Raw genomic sequence first — 25,540 nt, 5'->3', positions numbered from 1 at the left:
AGATAAGTATCTATTTTAGACTCAAGAGTTGACATAAACTAGAAACAAAATGTAATACGCCTTCGCCCCTAAAAAATGTCTGGCTACGTCACAATTGGGGAGATTCCGGAAAAATAGTTTCTAAAAAAGGTATTTTAGTCCCAAATTAATTTAATATTTAATCATTTTATGCAAAATGGATTTATGAATATTGAATATAATCGACTCTGAGTCTACTCCGCGATTTATGATAGTACTATCTTTAATCGTGATTAACAAATTATTTGAAATTTATGAATAATGAAACTCGTCGTTATCACTATAATGTTGTTACCTACTCATGTGTATATATATTATGTTGTGTCGTTGGTCAAATTTCGAGTGTATATTGGCAATTGGCATATTGTTTAATGTTTAAACAAATTCTTATACTTATTGAGTTTTAGTGTTTGCCAATGTGCCATCTGTTTTCTAAATTAATATATTATATAGCGATGAAATATATAAATCGTACGTCAGCGAAGTACATGGTTTGAACTTACATTTGAATTTGTTACCAACCATAGTCATTTGGACTTATTCATCTCGAACTATAATATGATATCGTCGTATAAAATTTGTTCGAAATTACTCATTGTTTTCTCATTAAACTTTTGCTATTCGCAAGAGTTTAAAGGATTCGATGATACCATACTGTACAAAATAAATTGGCCAGGTAAAGATGTCACTGACCGATTGGCAAAGGTAAGTTTTCACATTAATAAACTTATCTATCCAAAATAAATAACATAGAAATAATTATTTTTTAAATTAATATTTTAGTAATGTATGATTGTCATTAAAAAGAAAAATTATAGATATAAATTCTATCTTATTGAAAAACAGAAAAATATTGCTTATTCCTTGATTGAAGTCTAGTCTCTCCACAACATTTAACTGTTATGATATATTGATATACCTATATTTTTGATTCATTTATCTTAAGTTAATTTAAATTCATAAGCCACTGTCAATGACTAAACACGCTTATGACAATAATTTATTGTTTATTTATTAGGAACAAGATGAAAACTCGTTAAATGTAATGACAGCTATTGGTGAATCATATCGGTGTATTTTACCGAAACAGGATGAAGTAAATAAAGATTCCGACACATCTTATAATGGACCTAGCCCATTGGAGCTATTATCACCATTATTTTCAAAACAAGCTTGTTCATATAGAGTAAGATATATTCTATGAACATTATTTAAAATTTTAATTGCAATTTTTTCTATTAACAGGTTGATACATATTGGATTTATGAGGTATGCCATGGGCGGCATGTCCGACAATATCATAATGAACGTGAAGGAAAGACACAAAAAGAGCAAGAGTACTTCTTGGGCAAATGGAAAATTTTTGATGGTCTTAAATTAGGTAAACTAATGTAAAAAACAATATTTATTTACTTTGTAACAATTTAATGAGAAAATTATATAATAGGTCATTTCTGTAAACATACCTTATCTCTAATCTTAAATATTGTTATAAGCTACTTCATTAAATTAAGTTATTTTTTTACAGAGGAAGAACTAAAAAGATTAGCAAATTTAAATTATCCTGGACCTACAAAGACAAGAAAAGTTGATGGTGTAAATTTACCCTATTTTGAAATGAGCATGTCTGATGGCACAATTTGTGACATTAGTGGCCGACCAAGACAAACCAATGTTTTATATGTTTGTTATCCTCAAAGTAAACATAACGTGTTTTCAGTTAAAGAAACTTCCACGTGCCAATATGAAGTAATCATTTTAACATCCTTTTTATGCACACATCCCTGGTACAAGTTAGTATTCATTAATTAAAAATTGAATGATATATTCTATATTATTTTCATAAAATTTTTGTTTCTGTGCGAATTAGTTTAATTAATTTGTAAACATTTAAATAGGCCACCAAACAGTGATGAATTAAATATTGATTGCCTTCCAGTTGGTGATTCAATGCGTAAACCCCACAACTTGAAAGTCCTTCAATCTGATACTTCTAAATTGAAAAAGCAATTAAAAATGTTAACTGTAAGTTTATTTTATTTTATTTTTAATATGCACTTAATACAGTTAGCTTAGTAGTTGCAAGTTTATTTATTATTTTTATTTTGAAAGTATTTTTATTTTATTATTTTTAAAGGATCCTCTCAATAAAAAGGACAATTACATAATTGCTGTTACAATAGATAAGGTGTATAATTTTATTTTTTAAATTGATCTTGTTTTTCTATTCTTATTAATGGTTTATTGGTTGTTTTACACTTTGAAAATGAGTTATAAAATTGAATATTAAAAATAGTATTTTTTTTATGTGTATTTTTTAAGAATGGAGAAACTAAAATACAAGTTAAAGTACATCCAAATAAAGAATCTGAATTAAATTTGTCAAAAGAAGATTCTTTATTAATGCACTCTAAAACACCAAATAATGAAATTGAAGAATATGTAAATGGAGATTTATGTTTATATGGAGTAAGTTAAAAAAAATTTAAAACAAAACATTGGTTAGTATTTAATAATAATGGATATTTATTATAGGGCTCTGGTTGGTGGAAATATGAAATTTGTTACAATAAATACATTCGACAAGTGCACAAAGAAAAAGGAAAACCAGATGAAATTGTTATTTTGGGAACATTTAATATAGATGAACATATTAAGTGGTTATCTCAAAATCCAGAGAAAAAACCCAAGCTAGATTCTTTTGGCAAGAAACAAGTTATTTCTCATTTTTACTCTTCAGGATCTGTCTGTGAAAAAACTGGTGATAAGCGAGAAACTGAGGTAAATAATATTAAATTTTTTAATTATTCAACTATCATCTTAATCCCTTCATTTTTTTTAGGTACGCTATAAATGTGTCAAAGGTCGATATAATGAAGAATCAGTTGCACTCTATTTGTTAGAGCCTAAAACATGTAAATATATCTTAACAATAGAATCACCATCACTATGTGAAATAATTAATGGGCCAATGGATGAATATGGCATGTTTAACATAAAATCCCTCTATGACACAGAAAATATAGTAACTGATACTCAACTTGAAACACAAATCATAGATAAAACAGAAGAATATTCTGAAGAAAATATAAAAAAAGATACAATTCCACCTATTGAACAAGAAACTGAAATATCTGATGATAAAAAAAAAATAACAAAAATTGAGTTATAGAGGATGTTTTCTTTTAAATTTAATATTATTGTTTGTTTATATATTTTGTTATTATTTATTAAATTCCAAATAAAATGGGTCCATATATATATTTTTGATAATTTTATTTGAACAAAATCCTTAAGAGAAAGAAAATTTTTTTTTTTCATACCATAACTAATGTCTGGTATTTCGGTAATTTATTTAATATTCAATGATTTAAATTATAAATGAATATTTTCTTATATTATAGGTAAAGAATAGTTAAAAATCAGAAAATGGAGATAAATAAGGTATTCAAATATGTACTAAAAGAGTCAAGAGGCAAAATTGATATTGTAACATTATGTCTGTCTTCCAAAGTTGAGAGGAAATAGTTAATCAAAATAATATTTTTAATATAATACCTCAATGTATGTGGGCGATATGTTTTCAGAATTATCTTTTCACAAAGTCTTTAATTTCATGATATGATTGAATTATTTTTTTATTTTTAAAGATGAATTCAGACGTACTAAACAATAAGATGCCATTGTAATAAAACTAGTAGATATGTACATCAGGAACTAGAAATACATGCTCAGGATCAAATAAAGTGTTTTCTTTTATAATACATACTAACACTATGATTTATTGAGTTTTCATAATATTATACTAGGTGATTCACTCGGCTCAAATTTAGGAGGGTATCGGGTTGTGGGGTGGTCATCCGTTAATAATAATACTAATATTTTGTGAAATACCTATAACTTATTATTTGCCTTAAAATACATAAATATTTTATACAACTAACAAGTAACAAGGCATAAAGAGGTATTGTTTTAATACTATAACTATCGTGTCACAAAACAATCTAAACTCCAGAATATATAGTGCTATAATGCTGTAAATAGATAAATAAATATATTTTTTTCATAAGATATGAGAGTATGAGACCACAGAATAAGATTATACGCACTATAAAATGTAAAGATGAAACTCCAGGTAGGTAGTTATTTTACTATAGGACTATTACAATTTACAACTCTTTTAAGCGTTAAACTTTAGTTTTTAACACAGTCGTATTTACTTATCGAAAAGTCAAATAATGAATACATTTTAATTTCCCCCTACTCATTTTCTGTAAATTAAATAATGGATATTTTTTTTTTTTTGAAAATAATGATGTATTAAGATTTGTGAGGAGTACTGAGTAGTTTTTTTGTTATTAAAATAATAAAAATTTAAAATGCTTAACTAAGTAGTTGTTAATTTGTTATAGTAGATATCAAACTATACCGCCAGTTTTTATGACGCGACTAAAGTTATTACGTGTATGGTGGTGGTGGTAATACTGGCAGTCAATCGGTCGTACGGGTAAAATCTTTGATAACATTGATAAGAGGTCAAATATAAGATTTTAGCTTTGCAAGATTTTTATTTTTTCAAAAAATTAAAAATGAAGCCCGTTGTCGATTATAAAGTGGCAGGTACTGTAGATCCAACGCCAATAAATTTATTGACACCGGGACCTGATTATGAAAAATTCCATACAACGTGGTTGGAAAACAAATGGTTTCCTTTCATGGGGTTCGTATTAGGTGCGGGTTCAGTATGGTACACCTATACAATTAATAGAAGGCCTTTTTATTCTGGTAAGTTTTGTCATTGTGTCATTTAAAACGTTAATTTTTTATGTACTTACGTTGAATAAATCATTTTTTTTTATAGGAATACACATAAAGCTAGGTGCTGGAATTATTGGTGCTACTGCTCTTTATTATTACAAGCAATATAGAACTTCATATCTGGCCGACAAAGATGCCATGTACAGACATTACATTCAGCTACACCCAGAAGATTTTCCAGCTCCAGGTTTGTAAATCAGTTCACACAATTAAATATTTATCTATCTAGATCACACTTTTATTGGATAGATATTCAGTAAATTTCAACCCAAAAAAATAAGAAATTTGCTACATGGTGATAGGATGTATTAAAATAATATTTGAATAATTCAAAATGGATTGCTTTTTATACTTAAAAGACACCTATTTTCATTCAAACATTGATTATATCATTATTTTTAATTGTCTAGTTACATAATATAGATTTTAAAAACAAATTTGATTTCCTCATCTTATAATAACAACTATCATAAAAATTTGAATATTCATTTATCAAAATTTAATTTAAAAATGTATACATTATTGTATATTTAACTAGTTATCTTTTAGTTTTAGTAGATAAATAAATAAATAAATAAAAATAAATAAAAGTTCATAGAATGTTTAATTTTAATACTTAAGGCTTGAAATTGTATCACAAGATAAGTTGATAAAATATTTGATAAAAGTAGTTATCTATTTAACTTTGATATGTAACAAAATAATGACATAACAGCAGCTTAACTATTTTTTGTTTTTAATTATTTTGTTTCAGAGCGCAAGAAAGTTGGTGAATTATTCAAAGAATGGGTTCCTGTACGCTAATTTCTAAGAATTTCAAAATTAGAATTAGTTAACCAGAGATAAATTTTTAAATGTTTTATTGTTCAAGTGTTACTCTTAACTTTGAATTTGAATTGTAAAGAAATTAATGCCTTGTAGATTATTTTCATGTACAAGTTATGCAGCTGTACAAATACAAAACAACAAATAACTATAGTAACTCTTGTCTGTTATTCAGTTATTTGATTAAAAATACATTTTTTGTTTAATTTTTAGTTAATATCTAACTTATATTAAAATATGGGTATCAATTACTATTCAATATTAAATTTAAAAAGACATTGTACCAAAGATGAAATTCATAAAGCGTATGCAAGTTAGCTAATTTATAGTTTTCCAACAATTTCATTAATATTATTTACCATGATTTTTAGATTTGGAAAATTAATAAAAAGTCAAGTTCAAAATTGTTGTTTAGTTATGTTGTGTGAAGCATATGAGGTATTATCTGACCCATTTCGCCGAGCTCTATATAATCAATACGGTGAAGAGGGAATTAAAAAAGGTGTAAAAACTGATGACTTGTACATTGGTCCATGGACGTATCATCGTAATGTGAAAAAAACATATTCGTAAGTAAGAATGCATAGGTATAATTTGAGATTTAAATTTGAGGATGCTTCAAATTTATTTAATTATCTATGAACCCACACCTGGTTTGAATTATAATCTAAAAAAATTAAACATATTTTTAAAATATAATTTGTTAAATGATCAGTATAAATAAAATAGTTTTAGAATGTAATTTTAAAAAAATAATTAAGTATTAAGTTTTTGGTTTGATACCGAAGATCTTATATAAGTTTAATTAGGAATTAAAAAAACCTGTATGTGGATAATATGCTGTATAGGGTGTACATTCAGTATCTTATCATCAAAGGGTTCTAACTAGTTACAAAGTTAAAGTTAAGCTAGAAATTACTTTCAAAGTAACATTTTAATTATAATAAGTAATAACTTTATAACTCAATGTATAAATATAATCTAATCTCATAAAAATAAATATTTAGTATTATTTAAATGTTTTTGTTACTACTAAAAAAACTTCAATATTCTGTAAAATTCAAAACCACTAATTGTTGATTAAAAAATTATTAATAATTAATATTTTTAATAGATTAGTTCCTTTTCTTACCTATATATATATATATATTTTTTTTTCTATCAATCCCTTATATTTTCTGTTATGTACGATTTAAGATATTACTATAGATATAGTATAAATATAGTTAATACTATAAAAAAAAAATACACTGCTTAAATATTTCTTATATTTTTTGGTTTCAACATAAACTACTTAAATGAAATCTTAAACTTTAAGTCAAAACTTAGCTCATTAAAAAAACCTAATAAATCAAAAATTCCAAATAATGTAAAAGAAACTATGTTTTACAATAATCAGCAAATAATACATTTTTCTTAAAATTCACAATACTAATAATAAGATTCCCAGTTCAGGCATGGATTCAGAACAAAGATCTGGAGGAGAGGCATAAAATTTTTTTATAAGTAATTTATTCATAATTTAAAATGTCTCTGATCCAGCTATCCATACTTTTTTAAATGTTTTAAAAAATGATGTTAATAATAATATCACTAATAAATCAAACAAAATATTCATTTATACTGTCTTAAAATTTTTTTTAAAGGAGAGCTACTGTTAAATTAGAGAGACTAAATTAGCTTTAAAGCTATGTCTTCTATGTTTAAAATGATACCACGATTTTAATTTCTCAATTTTAATTTTATAATATTAATAATATATATAATTATAGAGAATATTGTGCACTTAATAATCCAATAACCAATTTGTTCATGAAATCAAATGGTTTAGTAGTTATGGATTTAAAAAAAATCAAAGGTAAACCTGATATAGAGAAATTGCGTCTTCAATTAACACTAAATGAAGTAATTTTATATGTAAAAACATGATTAAAATTGTTAACATAATTATTAACTAGCAAATAATTTTTAGATTTTTAATGGATCAATAAAATTGATTAAACTTAAAAAAAAATCTAATTTTTTTTGTGATTCAATGGAAAATGAAAAGCAAGTTCTAAAAATAAAAATACCACGTGGGTTCCCTACAGGAGGAACAATAAAATCTGAGATATCAAAGCCGGATATAGGACATGATAATATTAAAAGTATTGTATATTACATTGTGAATATGAAGTGAAGAAAGGATAAATTATTTTTATATAATACATTGAATAGTTATATACATATTTACCACAGAGGATTTACCTCATAAAGTTTTCAAACGAGAAAATATGAATTTGATTGTGGTTCAAAAAGTTTTGTTGAAACAAGTATTACTTGGTTTCAGGATTGTTATTAATACATTAGATAATAAAGTATTAAGAATAAATATCACGGAAGGCATAACGTAAGAATTTAAATAAACTTTTATTTCAATACCTATAAATTGTTCAACTTCTTGGTTATTTTTAAAATGTCCAGAGAAAATTACGTTAAAATAATTCACAACGAAGGCATGCCCGATATGAATTTTCCATCAAAACGTGGTGACATAATTATACGGTTTGACATAATTTATCCACTTTATTCGCCAATTACAGACGAAAAATTTTGTGAATTATTTGATGATGAAAATAAATACTTAAGTAGTTAATTGTTTTATATGCCTACATATTATAATCAACGTGATATATTTATATAATTCTATGAAACATTTTGTTTTGTAATTCTTATTTTTAAGGTAAATTATTTCATTTCATGAAATTTTAAATGATTTTAATGAAATTCAATTGTATGGTTAATTGGAAAAAAAAATCATCTAATAGCTGCTATGCAACAATGCTGGTTTTTTGACGATTATTTATGGTTGCAACTGAATTTCCTAAAGAATTTCCATTTGGAATACGAGGACTCTAGGTCAAAATTTATTTGAAACACTTTGGCTGGATCATAATTTATTTTAAAAAAAGTAATTATTTTGATGTTAATGATTATAGTGTTATAGGATAATATTCTATGTGTATATTATATTTTCAAACATAAAAGCAACCTTGGAAAACTAATTCGAACAAATTCATTATAGTTGGTAGTTGACTGTTATAACTTGAAGATCTTAAATATATTGTATAAATAATTTAAAAAAAAAAACCAATTGGTAAATATTTGAATTAGATTTTGTACGCAAAATAAAAAATTTGTTAAATAGTTATCCAAGATCTGTGGAAATCATAAATAATTTTAATAATCACAAGGACAATAAAATAGAATATACACTAATATCAAATGCAGAATAAAATTATGACAATTGAGAGATAAAAAGATATGAAAATTAAAAAGTACCATTCATAAATTGTAATATTATATCAAATGCTAAAGCAAACAAAACAATAGACACTTTATAGATTATTTTTTTTAATAACATTAAAAATAATATTCTCATATTGAAAACAGGTGATTTAGTTTTGTTTTTGCCTATTATGTTGTATTTTATAACTTGACTGTTAGATTAACAAATAAATTGTTGAATTTTAAGATATTACAAAATACATATGCAATAATTAATCAGCTGAGATTCTGTCTCAATAAATAAAAATATTTTTAGAAAAAATATAGATCAAATTGAATAAAAATTGATGATCTTTTAAATTTTAAATTACAAAACTTTATTACATTTAAACTTATCTAGGAAAATACGCCGTAAAAGTATAAATGTATAAATTATTAAATGAAAACAAAGTTACTAACTTTAGTGTTGAAACAAAATATGTAACTATACATACTGCTGCTAATGAATTAATGCATTGTGTATATTTTAGTAGTTTATCCAATTTAAGTTAAAATAGTTAATTTCTATATTGACATTCAACCTTATCAAAATTTAAAGTATCACAAGACAAATAATAAAAAAATATGTAACACTAAACTACAGTTCAATACTTTGGTTTATTATAAATTTATAATATAATAAAAAATATCACAAAATAAAATTATCTAAGATTATTTTAATTTGATGGGTCACCATTTTCATCAAATTTTATTTTCTTATTAGATGTTTCCATATTTTGAGACCTACGTTTCTTATTATCTGGTGTCCAAAGAGCATGGTCGATAAACCTTTCAGCAGCTTTTTTATCAACTCTTAGCATATTTTTTTTGCCTAGAGCACTTTTAGCCATATCCATAGTTGATTTTACACGATTTAATTCTCGTTTTATATTGTGAGTAGTCAGATCATTACCACCTAATCGCAGGTAAACCCAATACAAACTATTTAATGTAAATGCAATTAGTAGATCATGCTTAATTTTTTCTTCCACTGACAGAGAGTTATAGTCTGTACTCATCCGTGATTCAAGTAATGTTTCAATATTTACAATTGAATGGTCTAAATTTTTAATATTCGTAACTAACTCTTCATCTTTTAATAATTCTTCATCCAAGTCCAATGTTGCCATTTTTATTTGTCCTAAATTTAAGAAAAAAAAATTTAAATAAAATAAACAAAATATTTTAATCACAATTTTATACTAATAAATTATCTAAGATTGTACTCGTACTAAAATATTATGGTCATTATCATGTTGTTTTGTGTATTAGTAAATGTATCAAACAATTTACATAGTTGATAGTTTGAATAGCTAATTGGTGTCTACGGTACCTTTTATATATTAATGTCTCGTGAGTAGTTCATGCAGTGTTACAGTCGTTGATTGAACGAGTCGAAGTCAGTAGTCTGTAATCTATATGGTATGTATGTATCATGTAGTCACCATTCACCATAGATTATGAAATTACTTCAACTCTTAGATAATATATTATCTAAACTTTTATATCTATTCTGTGCTTGTACTAAATAACAGACTTTAAGCGTAGAACTTTTACTGCGTGTAAAGTCTATGACTCAAAGTCAGTTAAGTTAACACTTATTACTTTTTTAAAAGGTTAGGTTTTAGACGGTGTAATTAATTTAAACACGTCTCGTACTCTCATAGATCGCGCGGCGTGTACCGTAGACGGTTATCAGATAATATCACGTATAACTGTATAAGTAATAATAAATAATAATCTTTTTACCTGCTGTTTGGTTGTGTTTTAACTATTAAGGCCTAAGGGAGTAATGTATATTGCATAATAATTTATTATTTTTAATTTTTTAAATATCGAGAATAATTTATTAATAAATAGGTACTTTAAATTTTTTTTTTATTCCGCTAAGAACTCTAAAACAGTACATTATTAATTTGTAAGTCAAATTAGATAAAAATCAATTAAATACTAACTTATCTGCTGAATTCAGTTCATGCTTTTCATTTGCTCAAATTATTTTTAATATCGTGTAAAAAATTAATTGTCCTAAAATATTGTAAATTAAGATCATTATATTATTAATTTAAATCTAAACGATTAGAAAATCATAAAATTATGATTAGTTTACTTATTAGTTATATACTTACACTTTATTAAAAATCTATTCATTTAAGGTCTTGTAAAAAATATGTATGGGCACAGTAGAAAGTTCATCTGTAGCATTTTTTGGGCTAATTGATTGGCTTATGGGTCGTAACAAGTTAAGACCACTTAGTCAAATTCAGTAGTAGGCTTACCGAGCCAATTCATTATTTAATACAAGTAGATAATTATTTGAACTTTTTAACCTGCTCTACGACCGTTTTGATCCTTGTTCAGTAGATAAAAAAATCAGGTAAAACCATTTTAAAATAAAAATATATAAATTAATTAAGTATTATTAATTAAATTTAAAATTCATAGTATAATCTAATAAAGTAAACTTCTAAATTGAAGAAATTACTTTGGTGGATTGTCTTATGCTTTATATAGGTACTAGGTATACATATGAAGTACCAATTTAATTAAAAAAATTGAGCATTTAGTTAGGTTTTAGATGATGAGCAAGATTAATAAAACTTTGAAGGATTAATATTGTGATTATTATTAATTCTTGTTTAAGAGCGTAAATTAGCAAAAATATATATTTAGGAAAAAAATAATACAGTTCAATTTAATTGTTAATTATAACTTATAATTAAGTAAATGAGTCTTCATCTTTCTAAAACACTGAATTACATCTAGTATTAGTATTACATAGTAAAGTCCAATCATAAAACTAAATAATTATACTAAGTCTTGAATTAAAAATATACATTTTATGGTACATATTTTTTAAATGTAATACTGTAAATATTTGATTGGTTTTGATTAAAACATATTTTTGTGTACTCAAGCAGAACAAGTACAAGTCTCCAAGATTACAACAATAAGATTATAGTTTTTAAATATTTAATCACCTACATTGGAAACTTGTACTCTCTTCTACTGACTAGTGTATAAAAATAATAATTAAGTTTAATTTAAAAATTATAAAACTAAGCATAACATTGTGTATTCAAGTATATTTAATATCTTTATATCACAGGTCACTAATCGCTGAATAGTTCACAGTTTTTTTTATCATACACTCGTGAAAGACTTCATTTCTTTGAGTCGACTATTATTTGATCTCCTTTAACTATGTTGTAACTGTATAATCTTTTATTGGGAAACTTCATTTCTTCAGGACCAATAACTGAACACACATGTTGATCCATATAAAATACTCGCATACGGTGTGCTGGTATACCAGAAAATTTTTCCAATTTTTGTTTGAGTTCAGATACTGTCTGATAGACATCCAAAATATGTTGTTCACACTTGTCACCACAAATAATCTTCACCTGAACTTTACTTTCAGGAGTCAAGTCTATATTTACTAAAGGATCAAGTTTTCCGTGAATTTGAACCAATTCATTGTACCTAAAATATTTTCAGATTAAAATTAGTTAAATAATGTTTTTGAGTTTAATATTTAATATCTAATATATTTTACCTTTCTGGTCGCTCATTTTCTGGCTTATCCATGTAGTATCTAATTAAAAACCGTTCAGCATCTTCTCTATCATCAGCTGTAATTTCTGCTCCACCATTTAAGGTTTGTATGCATGTTAATCTTGCAATTAGCAACTGTCTGCGTTCGTGTTCGGTGTATTCTTGTCTTTCAGAATTTTCCTAAAATAGAAACAATTAGACCTATAATCAAGAAATTAAAAAAAAATAAAAATCACTTACTTCAAATATTGGGCAGCCTTGTATTCTGAGGTATCGTAATGCAGGGAATCGTCCCAGGATGTCAACATCGTCCCAAGTTCTAATTAAGGTTCTGTTTAGGTTTAGAAATCTGAGATGAGTAAATGCATCGTGTGGTGAATCCAACGTCATATCTTAAGAGTAAAATGTTATGGTTATAATAAAATTTTGTAATTTTTTTCTTAAAACTTACCACAAAATCCACTCCCTTGTCTTGGGTAGGATAACAAGCCTAGATGAGAATCTGGTGAAGGTGGTGGAGTCATGAGCGACTGCAAAGGACATTCAGCAAGCACCAACGATTCAAGATTTGGAAATGCTCGACCTAATTTACATACTTCAGACCACGTAGATACAGGGTTTCCTGTAAATGTATTACAATAATTGTTATTAATAATTATTATGCATTAATATTAAACAAGTAATTACCAGAGATTATTATATTGTAAGTAGGTATTGTAATTAATTATATTTTTTAGTAACTATACTAATAGCATACATAATAAGGATTCATAAGTTTAGAGTTTACCTGTAAAATGTAACCTTTTCACTGAAGGCATTTGAATATGCTGACAATTTTCGTCGTCTACCAAATCAATAACATCGTAATTATTCATACTCAAGTGAATTTCTTCGACCCTACAGGAGTATTTTAACATAAGTAATTTTCAACCTTTTTAAATTGAAATAAACTTACATGGGTATTCGTTTCAATATGTGTCTAAAGCTGCGCCACGTAATATTTGTTGAATTTAGTACGATACTCTTCAAGCACGGGTATGTTTCTCCATTGTCGTCACAAACCTCAATTGCACTATTTATATCTGAACTTAAATTGTTAAAGCTTAGGTTGGCAAATTTCAGTCTCGGCATAATATGTAATATTTTGAACACCTGAAATTAATTTAGTAAAAATAATTTAATATTCTTAACATAGTGCTATTTTGCATTTCTGGAAAATGTTTATAATATTCCCTAAGACAAAAAAAAATAATAATAATAGGGAAAAATGATTTGACTTAATCTATTTATTTTTATACAAAGGCCAAAATGAATACATTTAAATATAAACAGAACTTTTTTTAAAATTATAATATTTTGGTTGAAATGCTTTGCTATTTTAAAATATTTTTAGCTAATATCATAAATATCGAAGTTTTTATCAAGAAATATTATCTCATTTTTTATTAGACTATCGAATATTTTTTCTTTCAAAGTTGTTATTTGTTGATAAATCATATTATACCGCCACAAAATATGTATATCATCTTTGAATAACATGTGTAATATTTATTTTAGTAAAAGCTACTCGTATATTGTCAATTATCATATTGATTTAAAATTACACCATTGTCAAAATTGTGCACTGATTAGACTTAAATTAGTACTAGGCTGATTCGTCTGTTCGTGCCTGTGTACTGATCTCCAAGTGTAACAGTGAGTAAAATCAAATAAAAATAATTTTAAAAAAACATAAATAATCATATTATATAATAAAATTCTGATGTAATGCGTATTGCGTAGTAGATACCTACCTAGTTACATCGAAAGACGGATACACGAAAAGGTAACAACTCTACTATTAATTTATTAATTATTTTATTAGTAAAGTTTATACAGGACTTACTTCACTCCATCTAGACAAACAGTTCTGAGCTAAATCCAGTTCTTCAACACCATGACATTTATCTCTCAAGTCAGATTCTTGTCCGGCCGAATCAATGTCACAGTCATTTAATACCAATAAATTAGGTATCATATTCCTGGGATTCTTACGTGGCACATATATTGCTATAGGCATCTGATCGAATGTATCATCTTCAAAACATTCGTACTTCTCTACGATCGCCTCTAAAAGCGACGGCATGGTAACTACTATTTTTTCGTCCTGTTTTGCTTAAATATTCTACAATCAAAATAATATCTTCGTTAAACTTTTATTTAAAAACAACATACAAGATAAGGATCTGGGAATAAATTTTGTAACTGTCAAGTATTTTAATTCATTTTTAAAATAGTTCAATAAGAATGCATAAAGATGCTATTGAAAAGTTAGGTATTGTGCTCATAGGTATATTTATAATATTCAATGTATTACATTGCACCATGACCTGCAAAAAATAATCATTATTTTTTTCTACTGATTTAAATATCAACCAAATGTTGAAATACACCTAGAATTAAATAAGTATTTAAGTTACACCTAACCAGTTGTAGATGATAATGGTTTGTGCCAAAACCTTGAAACTATACAGGTAAATATCGTAAATTTGTGATGCACAAAATATTTACAATATATTGATGTAAAACTTTCACTTAAGAGTACACGTTGAAGTGGATAAATTTCGTTTTTTCACAATTAATTTGGTAAGACCATTGATTAGTGATAAAGTGATAAAATGATACAGAAATACATTATATATTAATTTCTTAACAACTAGTGGTTCTATATTATAGTAACATAATTATTATAGTCGCTTGTAGATGTAAACTGATGTATACATTTGCAACAAATCATCATTATTAGTTATTTTTAAGTATATGGCCGCATTTCACAGGTTGAAACTTGAATGGTTATGTCACGCTCAACGGAAAATTGTAAATGCTGTAACAACTTGAGACTTACGAGGTGCTCTCGACGAGCTTTAGCAGATCATTTTAGAATCATCATTGTGGTTGTAAACCAGAATCGGTTGCACGAGACCGATGCGCTCGCGTCTGTGGTGCACGTGGAATGAATTAATAAGTAATAATATGTTCTATCATTGATTATCAATTTTTATTTATAATCATTTGTACTATGTACGTATATTTGTATCATTGTTTTGATTTAACTCATTGAAATAAGTAATATATATCGAATAAAAAGGATTTAATAAATAATGGCCGTCAATTTTGCAGTGTGCATTAATTGTATAGACCGCGGGGTTACCATTGAATTGCATTCATGCTAACCGATTTTTATTACATAATAATAAGTTTTATAAATTGAAAGAATGCATAGCATATAATATTTCTTTTAAATTACTTATACATATTTAATAACTTGTAAACATAGTATTATATTATACTTTGCGTAACACATAAACTAAACATTACATTTTATAACATATTTCTACCTATTAACTATAATATAATTTGTATCTGTAAGGCAGTGCCGGATCTAATCTGGAGCAAAATATAGAATTGGCGCCCCTTTAAGACTAGCGCCCAGAGCACGTGCCCCGGATTGCCTCTCTCCTTAGGTCCGGTGCTACTGTAAGGTATGTAATAAAAATTGTTTATTTTCTAATTATGTTTTATTTACCGAAATGCTGCTGTTGAATGGTCTGTCTTTTAACTATTAAGCCTATGCGCCTGTAAAAACAAATAAATATATTTTCGGTTTATTGTATTAATAACGTGTAGATTGTTTAACTTTTCTAACAAAAAATTTAAAAATATGGATTTAATTTTAATAAAATTTTTCAAACATTGGCTATTAATTATTTTGTGAAATATTGATTTTACTATTATTATTTTAATATAATTTTAAAACAAAATTTTCTCATATAAAATAAACACATACAAAAACCTAAGTACTTATAAAATCATTGATTGAGCTTATAAATTTAATTAAATATTTAAAATTAAAAGTATAGTGTAAAGTCTTTATGATATTTTAGTTTTTTTTTTTTGTTATTGGTCTTGACAATTAAATTTAGGCACATCCATTACAGTGATCTACTAAATTATGAGGTATTTTTGGCCTCTACTATATAACAAAGTGAGTTACTCGATTTTTAAAAATTTAGTTTATATAGTAACATTTAAATAACACACAGTATGTATTTATCTTATAATACACTCCTTACCGTTTTTTAAAACAAATGATTTAATTTTACTTTAAAGTCGTAAAAAAAATGTTTATCCAATACCTATGTGTATATGAACTCTACAGACTTTGCTTTGTCTTATACTTAAATTATGTTGTATTAAAATAAGTAATATTAATTTGTATAATTGTATATTAGCATGTTTTTTAGACGTTTACAAAATTAATGAACTGTTATTAATGCCTTAGGATAATATATTCAAATAACATTTATATTTGTGACCTATTCATCGGCTACATTACAATTCAAAATATGACTTACTGCCTATATAATATAATATATTTGTTAATAATCGTACACAATAATATCTTGTAGTACCTACGCGTATATAATATGAACAAAATCGTGATCTCAAAAAACTCTGTCTTTTATGCTACTCTTAAACCCGGAAAGGTACACGACCTGTGATCGGGTCAGAAACCTGTGTTGTCATTGTATAAGTCAAAGCCAGATGGCATCGTTTATGTGCCTAAACGATTGTTCATAATGTATATAGATATATTGTATATCAAGTATTAACTATAGTTTTGTATATTAATTGGTCGACGTCTGTCCTCCTCTGCATTTTTTATTGTCACTAAAATATATAAAACCAAAATTTGCTTCATTTATCTTAATATATATAATTTACTATTCAAAAGTGTTACTCCACTAAAATTTGATTTATTGAAAATGACAGATTTTGCAGTAGGTTATAATGTATAAAGATAACGGTAAACATGTAAACGTTTTTTTGTAAAAACTCTATGATTCTAATACTTGCAGTTTATATTTATTCATACTTAATCATATAATTCATACTTAGTGGTCGAGAACCATTTTTGACTCTCAGGCCACATTTAATAATTAAAAATAATTCGTGGCTGGTTAAAAATAAAATATGTAGACATTATTTAAAAAAAAAAATGATTAATTGTTAATACATTAAAGAAGAATATAGTATATAATAACTTAAATTAACTATGTTACACGAAGGTGTGAGAATTTTAACTGTTTACTATAATCCTTATTGTGATTTTTAGTGTTGGATATTGTTCATATTTTTTTTAATTTCCACATAAAAATTACTTGTGTTCGCTAATCCATTCTAAGTATTTATGGAAGAGAATGGTGAAAATTATCTGTTAAACGTCAATACGTAATCAATATAGATTTTTAATGTTTTTATATGAAAAGAGTGTTGAATACACGTATGTAAATAAATGAGATTTAAATATACAAAAGTATTTAATGGATGGAATAATGAGAAAAGTAAATTAAAGACACTATTGTGTTTGAACGATTTTTAAATATATCTTGACTGTTTATTTTTACTTTTATTTAAAGTTTAATAGAAATATCGTAAAAAGAAAAATAAATATTAAATTAATTGGTGAATAATTAAAAATAATATGAACATCGCTACATAAGTTTGCAAGCTTAACTATTCAGTAAATTTATTATTAAACAAGTATCACTTATTTCTTTGTTTTATATAGCTGTATAATTTGTTGAACTACATTAAAATATAACTTGGGTACAACTAATGTAATATTAAACATATAATACAAAGAACATGTATACAAATTACAAACTATGACTTATAAGTTAAAAGGCATAATTTGTATTTTATACATTTATTTAACTATGGTACTGCGTTATACTTATTTGAAAATTATAGATACCAATCCGTTTTTCAGTGTGTGTAATTACCCATTTCTTTACTATTAATAGGAATGTAATTGCTGAAATTGTTTTTAAGTCCTACTAATTTATTATTTTACCTTATACTATCATCATTTTTTCTATACAACGATTTTTAAAAATAAATAACGAAACGTGATTTATATGTTACCATTTTATATGAAAATAGACCAATATATCATGAATAAAAATGTTTCAGTTTAAAAAATATTGAAACAACTTTATAGTTGTTTGTCATAATTTTTTATGCTAGTTTTTAAAATTGTATTTTAAATTCACACTTTTTTTTTCATAAACGACATTTTTTTTTTTTATTATTTATAAAAGTTATTTACAATCTGTATACATAATAACACAATAAGTAAATGGGATATCAAAGGATTTTTGACATGACGGATTAAGGGAAGGGGGCGTCCATCGACACTACTTCCAAATTGAACCTAAAGGTTTAGATATTGGTTAGTAGATCACGTGGCTATTTACATTTGAGACGACGACGGGGAATTCACACTTTAAACGAAAAAAGAAGATACCTACAAATATTACTAACAATATTATAATAATAAAATATTTAAGGATTAATCAATATCAATACACACATAATATTGATAGCTGCTAGTTATAGTAATGCCGCCAGTACTAAGATACCTACTTAAATTGTAAATTTAAATGTATTATACAAGTATATTTATACTGTGATACTTTTTTTTATAGCGATGCGCCTACCATTTGAAGTTTAAAAAAAATCGCACATTCGGTAAAATTATGGTTTGAACTTTGAACGTTTCAAATAAACGGTTAACATTTAATAGTATCGCAAGTCAGGTACCTCTGCCTATTATATTATTATATAAAAAACTATTATTCTTTAAACATTAATTTTCACCGAATCATGTTAAATTTTCCGAAAAAACAGCGTTACATTAGTTTTTCACGCGAATAATACCGACAGGGAAACCGTTGACCAGAACGGTTCCTCATACCACCGCGTATTGTCCTTGGTTTGTGTATATGGATAGGACAAAAGAGGTCTGTCACCCAGCTGGTTAAAAAAAGAATTCCCGAGTCCGTTACTGTATTTGTATTTTCGTCTTCCACGTGTTCCCTCTATTTCTGTCTTTCTTTCTTTCTCTTTTTTGCATATATAATATACATATATATGTATTTATTTTATCATATAAAATGGAATAAAATTATTAATGTACAAAACCGACAGGTGTCTCATGTCTGATACTCTGGTCTTCCGCTACGATATCATTGGTGTTGAGAATATCATATTAGATATCAACTTAAATTACCATTTACAATTAAAACTGATAGTTTTATACTCATACGTAATAAATAAACATTCTTACATTTGCTGTTAACTATAAAGATATTGTATGTATTACAATATGTTGTAACTTGTATGAGTAGTATGTACAAACCCGGAGGGAGATCATTATAATATAACAAGGTACAATACGCATATATTGTACACGATAGCGATATAATTATAATGATGAGTCTTAAATGATACAGTCATTATAGTTTATATTCTATAGCCTAACAAAAAAATACATACAACTTTGGGGAATTATTACTATAATCAGTAAACATCTTAAGATTATTACGTCGTGTAAATACTATATAATATTAGCTATTGCCTATTACCATGTGTTCAAAAAATAATTTATGTTATATTATAAAATATAACTGTATTTATTGTTATATTTTTAACATGATTTTACTTATTATGTTTGGATAAAGTCCAGGAATAATAATATGTAATATTTGATAACGTCACTAATTCTTCACAAACTAATCATTATTATACAACTATACAATTGAAATACAATTATTAATTTTAAAATACAGTTTATTATTGTATTTAAATTTAATTCGTGATCACTGTTCATTTCGTTTCTATAAAATAAAGAAACAAAAATAATTTATATGACTTGCATTATTACTTTATTATATTATATGATAATCTTCTTAATATTGTGGATTATATATATTTTTCACTTAACATATTGTCAACACAAAGAAAGCCTACCAGTGTAATCGTGGTTGACATTTTGGTTCTCTATATGTAAGTATCTTAATAATACCTTACATAATATATTTTAATACCCGTATGTATTTTTATTTAAATATTTATTTGAAATGTTATTTAGTTTGAAAACATTTAAATAAGTAAGAATCTTCTGTTTTTATAATAATTTCAACCAATTATCATATTTAAATAAACTTAAGTAAGTGAAAAATTGTCTGTTTAATATTTAGGTATGGCTGTAGATTTAAAGTTATGATAATATCTAATGATTAACGAAAAAAAAAAAATTATTCTTTATTTTGGTGTATATAAGACAGTGTAAATTATTGTATTAAGAATCATAAAATACTAATTGCATTAATTATCATTCCATTCTTAATTTAAACTATTATATAACCAAATTTGCATTTCTCAAACACTTATAATAATAATGTATAATTTTTCAGGTTATATTTATAACAGAGTTACGTATTTAATATTTAAATATGCGTTTTGAAATATCATAATATATTTTTCATTGTTTTTTTATTTTTTTCTAAAATGCAATTTTTATTTTTAGATTTAAAAATTATTCAACTATAACTGTTAATGTTTGAGTATAAACATTATAATTTATAATTTATCGATACAATTATTTTAAACAAAAATACTTATTTTCTATAAAAGACAAAAATCATACATTAATATAATATATTATATTATTATCAACATCATCTATTTAGAGATTTAAGTTTTAAGCATTAAACGGTATTAATAAATTATATATTTAAAGTGCTAAATGGTAAATACTAAATTGACTTTTTATTATGTTTATGTTATTATTGTTCACGTACAATACACAACAGTGAAAATAATCATTTTAGGATTTTGTATAAAATACACGTTTAGTCAATGTCAATGAGTTCAAGGTAGAATGATGTTTCAATTAGTAAAAAATTTAAATAATGTGGTTGTACATTGACTGAAAGTTTTAAAATGTTATACTGTTATTTGATACACCCTGTGTATATTATATAAATAAATATAAATAATCTAGTGAATTAAACATATTTTGATGAGAATTGTTATTGAATTTATTATTTATTACACGTAGTTGGGAGAAGAATAATAATTTGATTTGATTACAAATTAAATTAAATTATTTGTTTTTACTTAATATTTAAATATATATATTCTTAAATTACAATATATGTTTATTATAATAATTAATTCGTGTAATGATTACAATACATTAATTAGAATGAATCTTAATTTTTATTTATTAAATATTGCAACAAAAATTAGTATGCTAACTATTTTATAATAATAATAATTATTATTATATGATACTTTCCAATGTATATAATATATTAATTTTATTAAGCTTAGTATTAAACCCAATATATATATATATATTATGTATATTACAATGTCTCTTTGAAATACTATTTTTCTGTTCTGCAATTATGTATTTCCTATTTTTATCTTTAGTCCTTATCAATTATCATTTATCTGAATAAAAATAATTTGTTTTTTAAAGAAGTTTAACTTTATACAATAGTTTATGATAATAATTGTATTATAACGTAGATAATCTATAATAGTGACATTGACACACGTTAATGTAAATATCATAGAATTATATATCTTTATTATCCATTATTATGATTTATGTTATCTAAATTGTATACAAATAGAAACTATTATTTGATTAGCATTAATATTTAATAATTTTGAGTTTTGAATCCTATTACTTCATTTTTATTATCAACTAGTAATACCTACTATTATAATTTATTGCTCAAAACTTATTTTAAATATAAAACACAACAATATAACATTTAAATATTATAATATGTTTTGTAATTATTTATATCAAATATTTTAATATTTAAAATTAATGAAGGAATTATAAGAGTTGATAATGAATATAATTATAGGTGTGGAAATATTAAACAATAATAGACTAAGGATGAAAGAAATAAGAAAAATAGTGGACTGACCATTGAATTTTAATTTTAAATAAACTGTTTTTATATATTAGGTATTGTTTTTTAAAGTAAATTTTAGTTTTTTCTTCATTTTGCAATTCGTCATAATATGTTTTCATTCTCACTTTGTGCTTAAATAACTATATTTTCTAAAAAAATCTATTTATTTGAGTTTAGTTATTTTTAGTTGGTATAATTACAAGTTACAACACATTTATTATGATTCGATTTTTATTTAATTTGTACCATAATACATTTTTTTTTAACCCGATTAAAGAAAGTTGATATTGATATGTTTATACTTTTACATAAAAAATAATAATATGATACCAAACTACGAGAGAATTACGATAATTGTAACATATAATATTTATCTAGATGGTAAAGAATATTACCAACGTCGACCGTCGTATAATAATCCTGTTCTTACGAAATCGACCGAAATTACGTAAATTTATAAAAGTAGTTTTTTGCATTTCATACCGCAGCATTCCTATTTTTTCCAAAATTTATTTCTACATATTTATCTTACTTTATCAAATTTATTTTATTTATTTATTTTTACTTTATCTTTCTTATACGTTACAAATGAATCTCAAATATTGTCAACTTAAATAGACATTTATAGCAGGAATAATAATTAATTAATGTTATAATATTTTATAATTTTTTGGTATATTGATTAAACGTGACTGTATAATCAAAAAATAAACAAATTAACAGTGATAACACATTTACACATATTTTAATAATTAATAATAATTTTCATTTTATCCGAATGGATTAGTTGCAAAACATTATAATAACGTAAAACTACTATTCTATTCATTAGGTAGAGTAATAGTTACAAAAATCTATTAATATTCACAATGTTTTATTATTTGTTCATCAATTCATCGAAAAACCGTTTCGCAACGATTGTCGACCTCTACATAATATTATATATAATAATACTAATATTACGTGTAGTCGTGCAGTTATAATTAACTTTACTATCTACAGTGCAAACCGCCGTTTTGCGTAGCAAAATTCTGAATCCTATCCTATTAGATGTATTGTATATTATTACCTTATGACATGCTCGGTATTCCCGTGGAAATGAAGCGGTAAGCATAATCAGTGTACTAATCTATGGGTAGGAAATCGGGGACATTGGTAAACGCGCAGGTGGGGTGGGTACACAAAATTTGAATGACCTAACCGCGGAAAATCGCTTAGTGCCAAGTCTCGTCGATAATTCCAAACGTCTGGTCTATATACCCTGGTTCGCGAGTACGATGCCGACGCGGAGATAAATAATATAATTTACAATATAATATCAAATAATTCAAATATATATTTTTGGTAGCTACGTCAATTTTATTTTCGCGGGGCGGTCAAGTGGTGGCGCGGTGCTCACGATCAATCGAGTATCATCGTTCATCATAGTAAATAGTAATTAATAAATTACAATAACTTTATTACGATAAAATATGTATTTTAAAAATATTACAACGCATTGTTTTTCAATCTAGTCGACCTCGAAAACCGCGGCGGTGTATTACAATTTACAGTGTTCTATGAGTAGTACGCGTAATCGAATTACGACGTAATAATAATATCACAACGCGTTCGGACCTCCCCCCTCACGCGACCAAGCTCGCTCACGCACGCACCGGAACGGGTCGTGAGTATTATTGTTATTGTTCCGTCGTGCTCGTTGTCGTGTTTGTAAATAAAAAACAGCTGAACCGTTTCGGTGAGGAGGTGGTGGCGGGGGTAATGGCCGGCGGGTGACCCAGTGGCGGAGGCGGCGGCAGCGATGGCTCTTCCTCTCCCCCCACGCGATACCATCTACGACGAATTATATTAAAACGTACGCGGTAGGCTCATCGCGTTTTCAATTTTCCACTAAACTGTTTAAGTATTACATTAATATTGTGTTAAATTAGACAGTTTACGAACCATTTATTGGGTATTCGATAAAAATATATTACAACGGTGTACAATTTATTAATAGAAATTGGGCTAGTTATTATTGTTTTTAAAATAAATTTTCGTTTTGAACGTCGCAATAGCGCATATTTATTATATATATATTTATATTGCTATAAAAGTATAATTTTATATTTGTATAGAATCAATCTAAGGTCAATGCGATCCATACTGTGAAAAATATGAATAAATAGATATGATTATAGGTATCCAGAGGCATGGTAACATAATACATAGTAAAAAGTCTAAACGAGCACGTGATCGACCCTAATAAAAAAATTTATAGTTGGTGATGAGATGTCATGATTTTTCTTTTTTTGTATGATTTAAAATAGATTATTGATTATTAAGTTTTGTCTGTATTTTATAATATATAATAAAATACTGAATAGACAAATTGTTAATATGATAAAAAGATAAAATCGTTTTGCCTATAGTGAAAATATCACTCATTACAGCGCTATCATATTATAATAGTGTCATCAACGTATAGTTCTGCAGGAGTGTGAACGAATTCAACTAAAATCCAACTCCGTCGGGAATGTAATATTTAGTATAGTTGTATAGTATTTATGAAGATAACAATAGTCGTTCATATATGGGATTTAGTGAATGTGTATGGATATAAATTATAATATATTATTGTGAAGTGTTTGGGAACCTTTTTTTCTATATGGTTTGAAAACTTGACCTGACCTTGACTTTGTATCCTCAGTCCCCTGGCTCGAGTCCTTTGTCCCGGCACTGCGAAAGAATCCTGATCTGATAAACTTTTGTGCACCACTGACTGCCGTTGTACATCAAAACGAAATACGCGAACGGAGGAGAAAAAATAGAAAAAAAAATTGTAATTAGTCAATATTAGCGTAACACTAATCCGAAATAATTGTATTATGTTTTGTATGCAAAACAACGATTTCGAAAAACCATATATTATTTTTGTTCGTATTTTTTTTCGTGTCTGTACGACCGTATGTACACGCGTCGATCAAGCGAACTACTTGCTGCAGTAGTGCTGTAAGCGACGACAAGAGGACCGCGATCGGCTGCGTGTAGCATACTCTGTTCTTTTGTTCTTGGCGCGATCCCTACCACAGCGCGATTTTGTTATATCATGAATTATATACATATTATCGACCGCGCAGTTGATCCTGGCCGCTCGCAGCGCCACTGTCGATCGCAACACCTCGTGTCTTGCACGTCCGTCCGTGGCTCAA

The 25,540-nt window shown here is 26.0% G+C and overlaps 7 protein-coding genes across 9 annotated transcripts; 5 read left to right on the top strand and 2 right to left on the bottom strand.

The window, feature by feature from the left end:
- The first annotated feature begins 316 nt into the window (after positions 1-316).
- On the top strand, positions 317-3,216 carry LOC112593148 (endoplasmic reticulum lectin 1). Of its 2 annotated transcripts, XM_025337472.1 has the most exons (9): positions 317-723; positions 1,037-1,204; positions 1,264-1,399; positions 1,547-1,811; positions 1,917-2,043; positions 2,156-2,206; positions 2,341-2,487; positions 2,554-2,799; positions 2,861-3,216. In XM_025337472.1, exons 1-9 carry the CDS (start codon positions 577-579, stop codon positions 3,188-3,190), a joined length of 1,617 nt encoding a protein of 538 aa, XP_025193257.1. In that variant the 5' UTR covers positions 317-576; the 3' UTR covers positions 3,191-3,216. The 2 variants fall into 2 exon arrangements, with proteins under 2 accessions (XP_025193257.1, XP_025193258.1); XM_025337473.1 differs by lacking the exon at positions 2,156-2,206.
- A 1,326-nt stretch (positions 3,217-4,542) lies between these two features.
- Positions 4,543-5,818, top strand: LOC112593208 (NADH dehydrogenase [ubiquinone] 1 subunit C2). Its single transcript, XM_025337557.1, has 3 exons — positions 4,543-4,803; positions 4,880-5,023; positions 5,591-5,818. Exons 1-3 carry the CDS (start codon positions 4,608-4,610, stop codon positions 5,638-5,640), a joined length of 390 nt encoding a protein of 129 aa, XP_025193342.1. The 5' UTR covers positions 4,543-4,607; the 3' UTR covers positions 5,641-5,818.
- A 67-nt stretch (positions 5,819-5,885) lies between these two features.
- Positions 5,886-6,355, top strand: LOC112593210 (dnaJ homolog subfamily B member 13-like). The gene is made up of 2 exons (XM_025337558.1): positions 5,886-5,966; positions 6,033-6,355. Exons 1-2 carry the CDS (start codon positions 5,899-5,901, stop codon positions 6,232-6,234), a joined length of 270 nt encoding a protein of 89 aa, XP_025193343.1. The 5' UTR covers positions 5,886-5,898; the 3' UTR covers positions 6,235-6,355.
- Positions 6,356-7,425: 1,070 nt separating this feature from the next.
- Positions 7,426-7,844, top strand: LOC112593316 (the record flags this gene model as incomplete). The annotated part of the gene is made up of 2 exons (XM_025337699.1): positions 7,426-7,566; positions 7,634-7,844. Coding segments are annotated over 2 exons (348 nt in total), but the record flags the coding sequence as incomplete, so codon positions are not given.
- A 5-nt stretch (positions 7,845-7,849) lies between these two features.
- On the top strand, positions 7,850-8,284 carry LOC112593315 (dnaJ homolog subfamily A member 4-like; the record flags this gene model as incomplete). Its single annotated transcript, XM_025337698.1, has 2 exons — positions 7,850-8,050; positions 8,125-8,284. Coding segments are annotated over exons 1-2 (276 nt in total), but the record flags the coding sequence as incomplete, so codon positions are not given.
- A 1,322-nt stretch (positions 8,285-9,606) lies between these two features.
- LOC112593222 (nuclear nucleic acid-binding protein C1D-like) lies at positions 9,607-10,595 on the bottom strand. Its single transcript, XM_025337574.1, has 2 exons — positions 10,301-10,595; positions 9,607-10,108 (listed from the first exon to the last, which is right to left on the bottom strand). The coding sequence occupies exon 2, from the start codon at positions 10,095-10,097 to the stop codon at positions 9,645-9,647; it is 453 nt and encodes a 150-aa protein (XP_025193359.1). The 5' UTR covers positions 10,098-10,108; positions 10,301-10,595; the 3' UTR covers positions 9,607-9,644.
- Positions 10,596-11,688: 1,093 nt separating this feature from the next.
- Positions 11,689-25,375, bottom strand: LOC112593283 (tubulin-specific chaperone cofactor E-like protein). Of its 2 annotated transcripts, XM_025337648.1 has the most exons (9): positions 25,020-25,375; positions 16,091-16,140; positions 14,411-14,689; positions 13,481-13,677; positions 13,313-13,422; positions 12,977-13,147; positions 12,766-12,917; positions 12,527-12,705; positions 11,689-12,453 (listed from the first exon to the last, which is right to left on the bottom strand). In XM_025337648.1, exons 3-9 carry the CDS (start codon positions 14,648-14,650, stop codon positions 12,132-12,134), a joined length of 1,371 nt encoding a protein of 456 aa, XP_025193433.1. In that variant the 5' UTR covers positions 14,651-14,689; positions 16,091-16,140; positions 25,020-25,375; the 3' UTR covers positions 11,689-12,131. The 2 variants fall into 2 exon arrangements, with proteins under 2 accessions (XP_025193433.1, XP_025193432.1); XM_025337647.1 differs by lacking the exon at positions 16,091-16,140 and having other exon boundaries at positions 25,020-25,374.
- Positions 25,376-25,540: the final 165 nt, after the last annotated feature.

This window comes from Melanaphis sacchari, unplaced genomic scaffold (genome assembly GCF_002803265.2).
Source record: "Melanaphis sacchari strain LSU unplaced genomic scaffold, SCAv2.0 Contig1_pilon_pilon, whole genome shotgun sequence".
Taxonomy (NCBI): Eukaryota; Metazoa; Arthropoda; class Insecta; order Hemiptera; family Aphididae; genus Melanaphis; species Melanaphis sacchari.
The sequence above is the reverse complement of the archived record's forward strand: the minus strand, read 5'-3'. Positions and strand labels throughout refer to the sequence as shown.

Coding starts and splice junctions, on each gene's coding strand:
- LOC112593222 (XM_025337574.1), bottom strand. CDS start 10,097: ATGGCAACATTGGACTTGGATGAAGAATTATTAAAAGATGAAGAGTTA.
- LOC112593148 (XM_025337472.1), top strand. CDS start 577: ATGATATCGTCGTATAAAATTTGTTCGAAATTACTCATTGTTTTCTCA. Junction 1,205..1,263: donor AACAAGCTTGTTCATATAGA/GTAAGATATATT, acceptor TTCTATTAACAG/GTTGATACATATTGGATTTA. Junction 1,812..1,916: donor TGCACACATCCCTGGTACAA/GTTAGTATTCAT, acceptor ACATTTAAATAG/GCCACCAAACAGTGATGAAT.
- LOC112593210 (XM_025337558.1), top strand. CDS start 5,899: ATGGGTATCAATTACTATTCAATATTAAATTTAAAAAGACATTGTACC. Junction 5,967..6,032: donor AAAGATGAAATTCATAAAGC/GTATGCAAGTTA, acceptor CATGATTTTTAG/ATTTGGAAAATTAATAAAAA.
- LOC112593283 (XM_025337648.1), bottom strand. CDS start 14,650: ATGCCGTCGCTTTTAGAGGCGATCGTAGAGAAGTACGAATGTTTTGAA. Junction 13,148..13,312: donor GAAAAGGTTACATTTTACAG/GTAAACTCTAAA, acceptor ATACATTTACAG/GAAACCCTGTATCTACGTGG. Junction 12,706..12,765: donor AAGGCTGCCCAATATTTGAA/GTAAGTGATTTT, acceptor TTTCTATTTTAG/GAAAATTCTGAAAGACAAGA.
- LOC112593208 (XM_025337557.1), top strand. CDS start 4,608: ATGAAGCCCGTTGTCGATTATAAAGTGGCAGGTACTGTAGATCCAACG. Junction 4,804..4,879: donor TAGAAGGCCTTTTTATTCTG/GTAAGTTTTGTC, acceptor TTTTTTTTATAG/GAATACACATAAAGCTAGGT. Junction 5,024..5,590: donor AGAAGATTTTCCAGCTCCAG/GTTTGTAAATCA, acceptor ATTTTGTTTCAG/AGCGCAAGAAAGTTGGTGAA.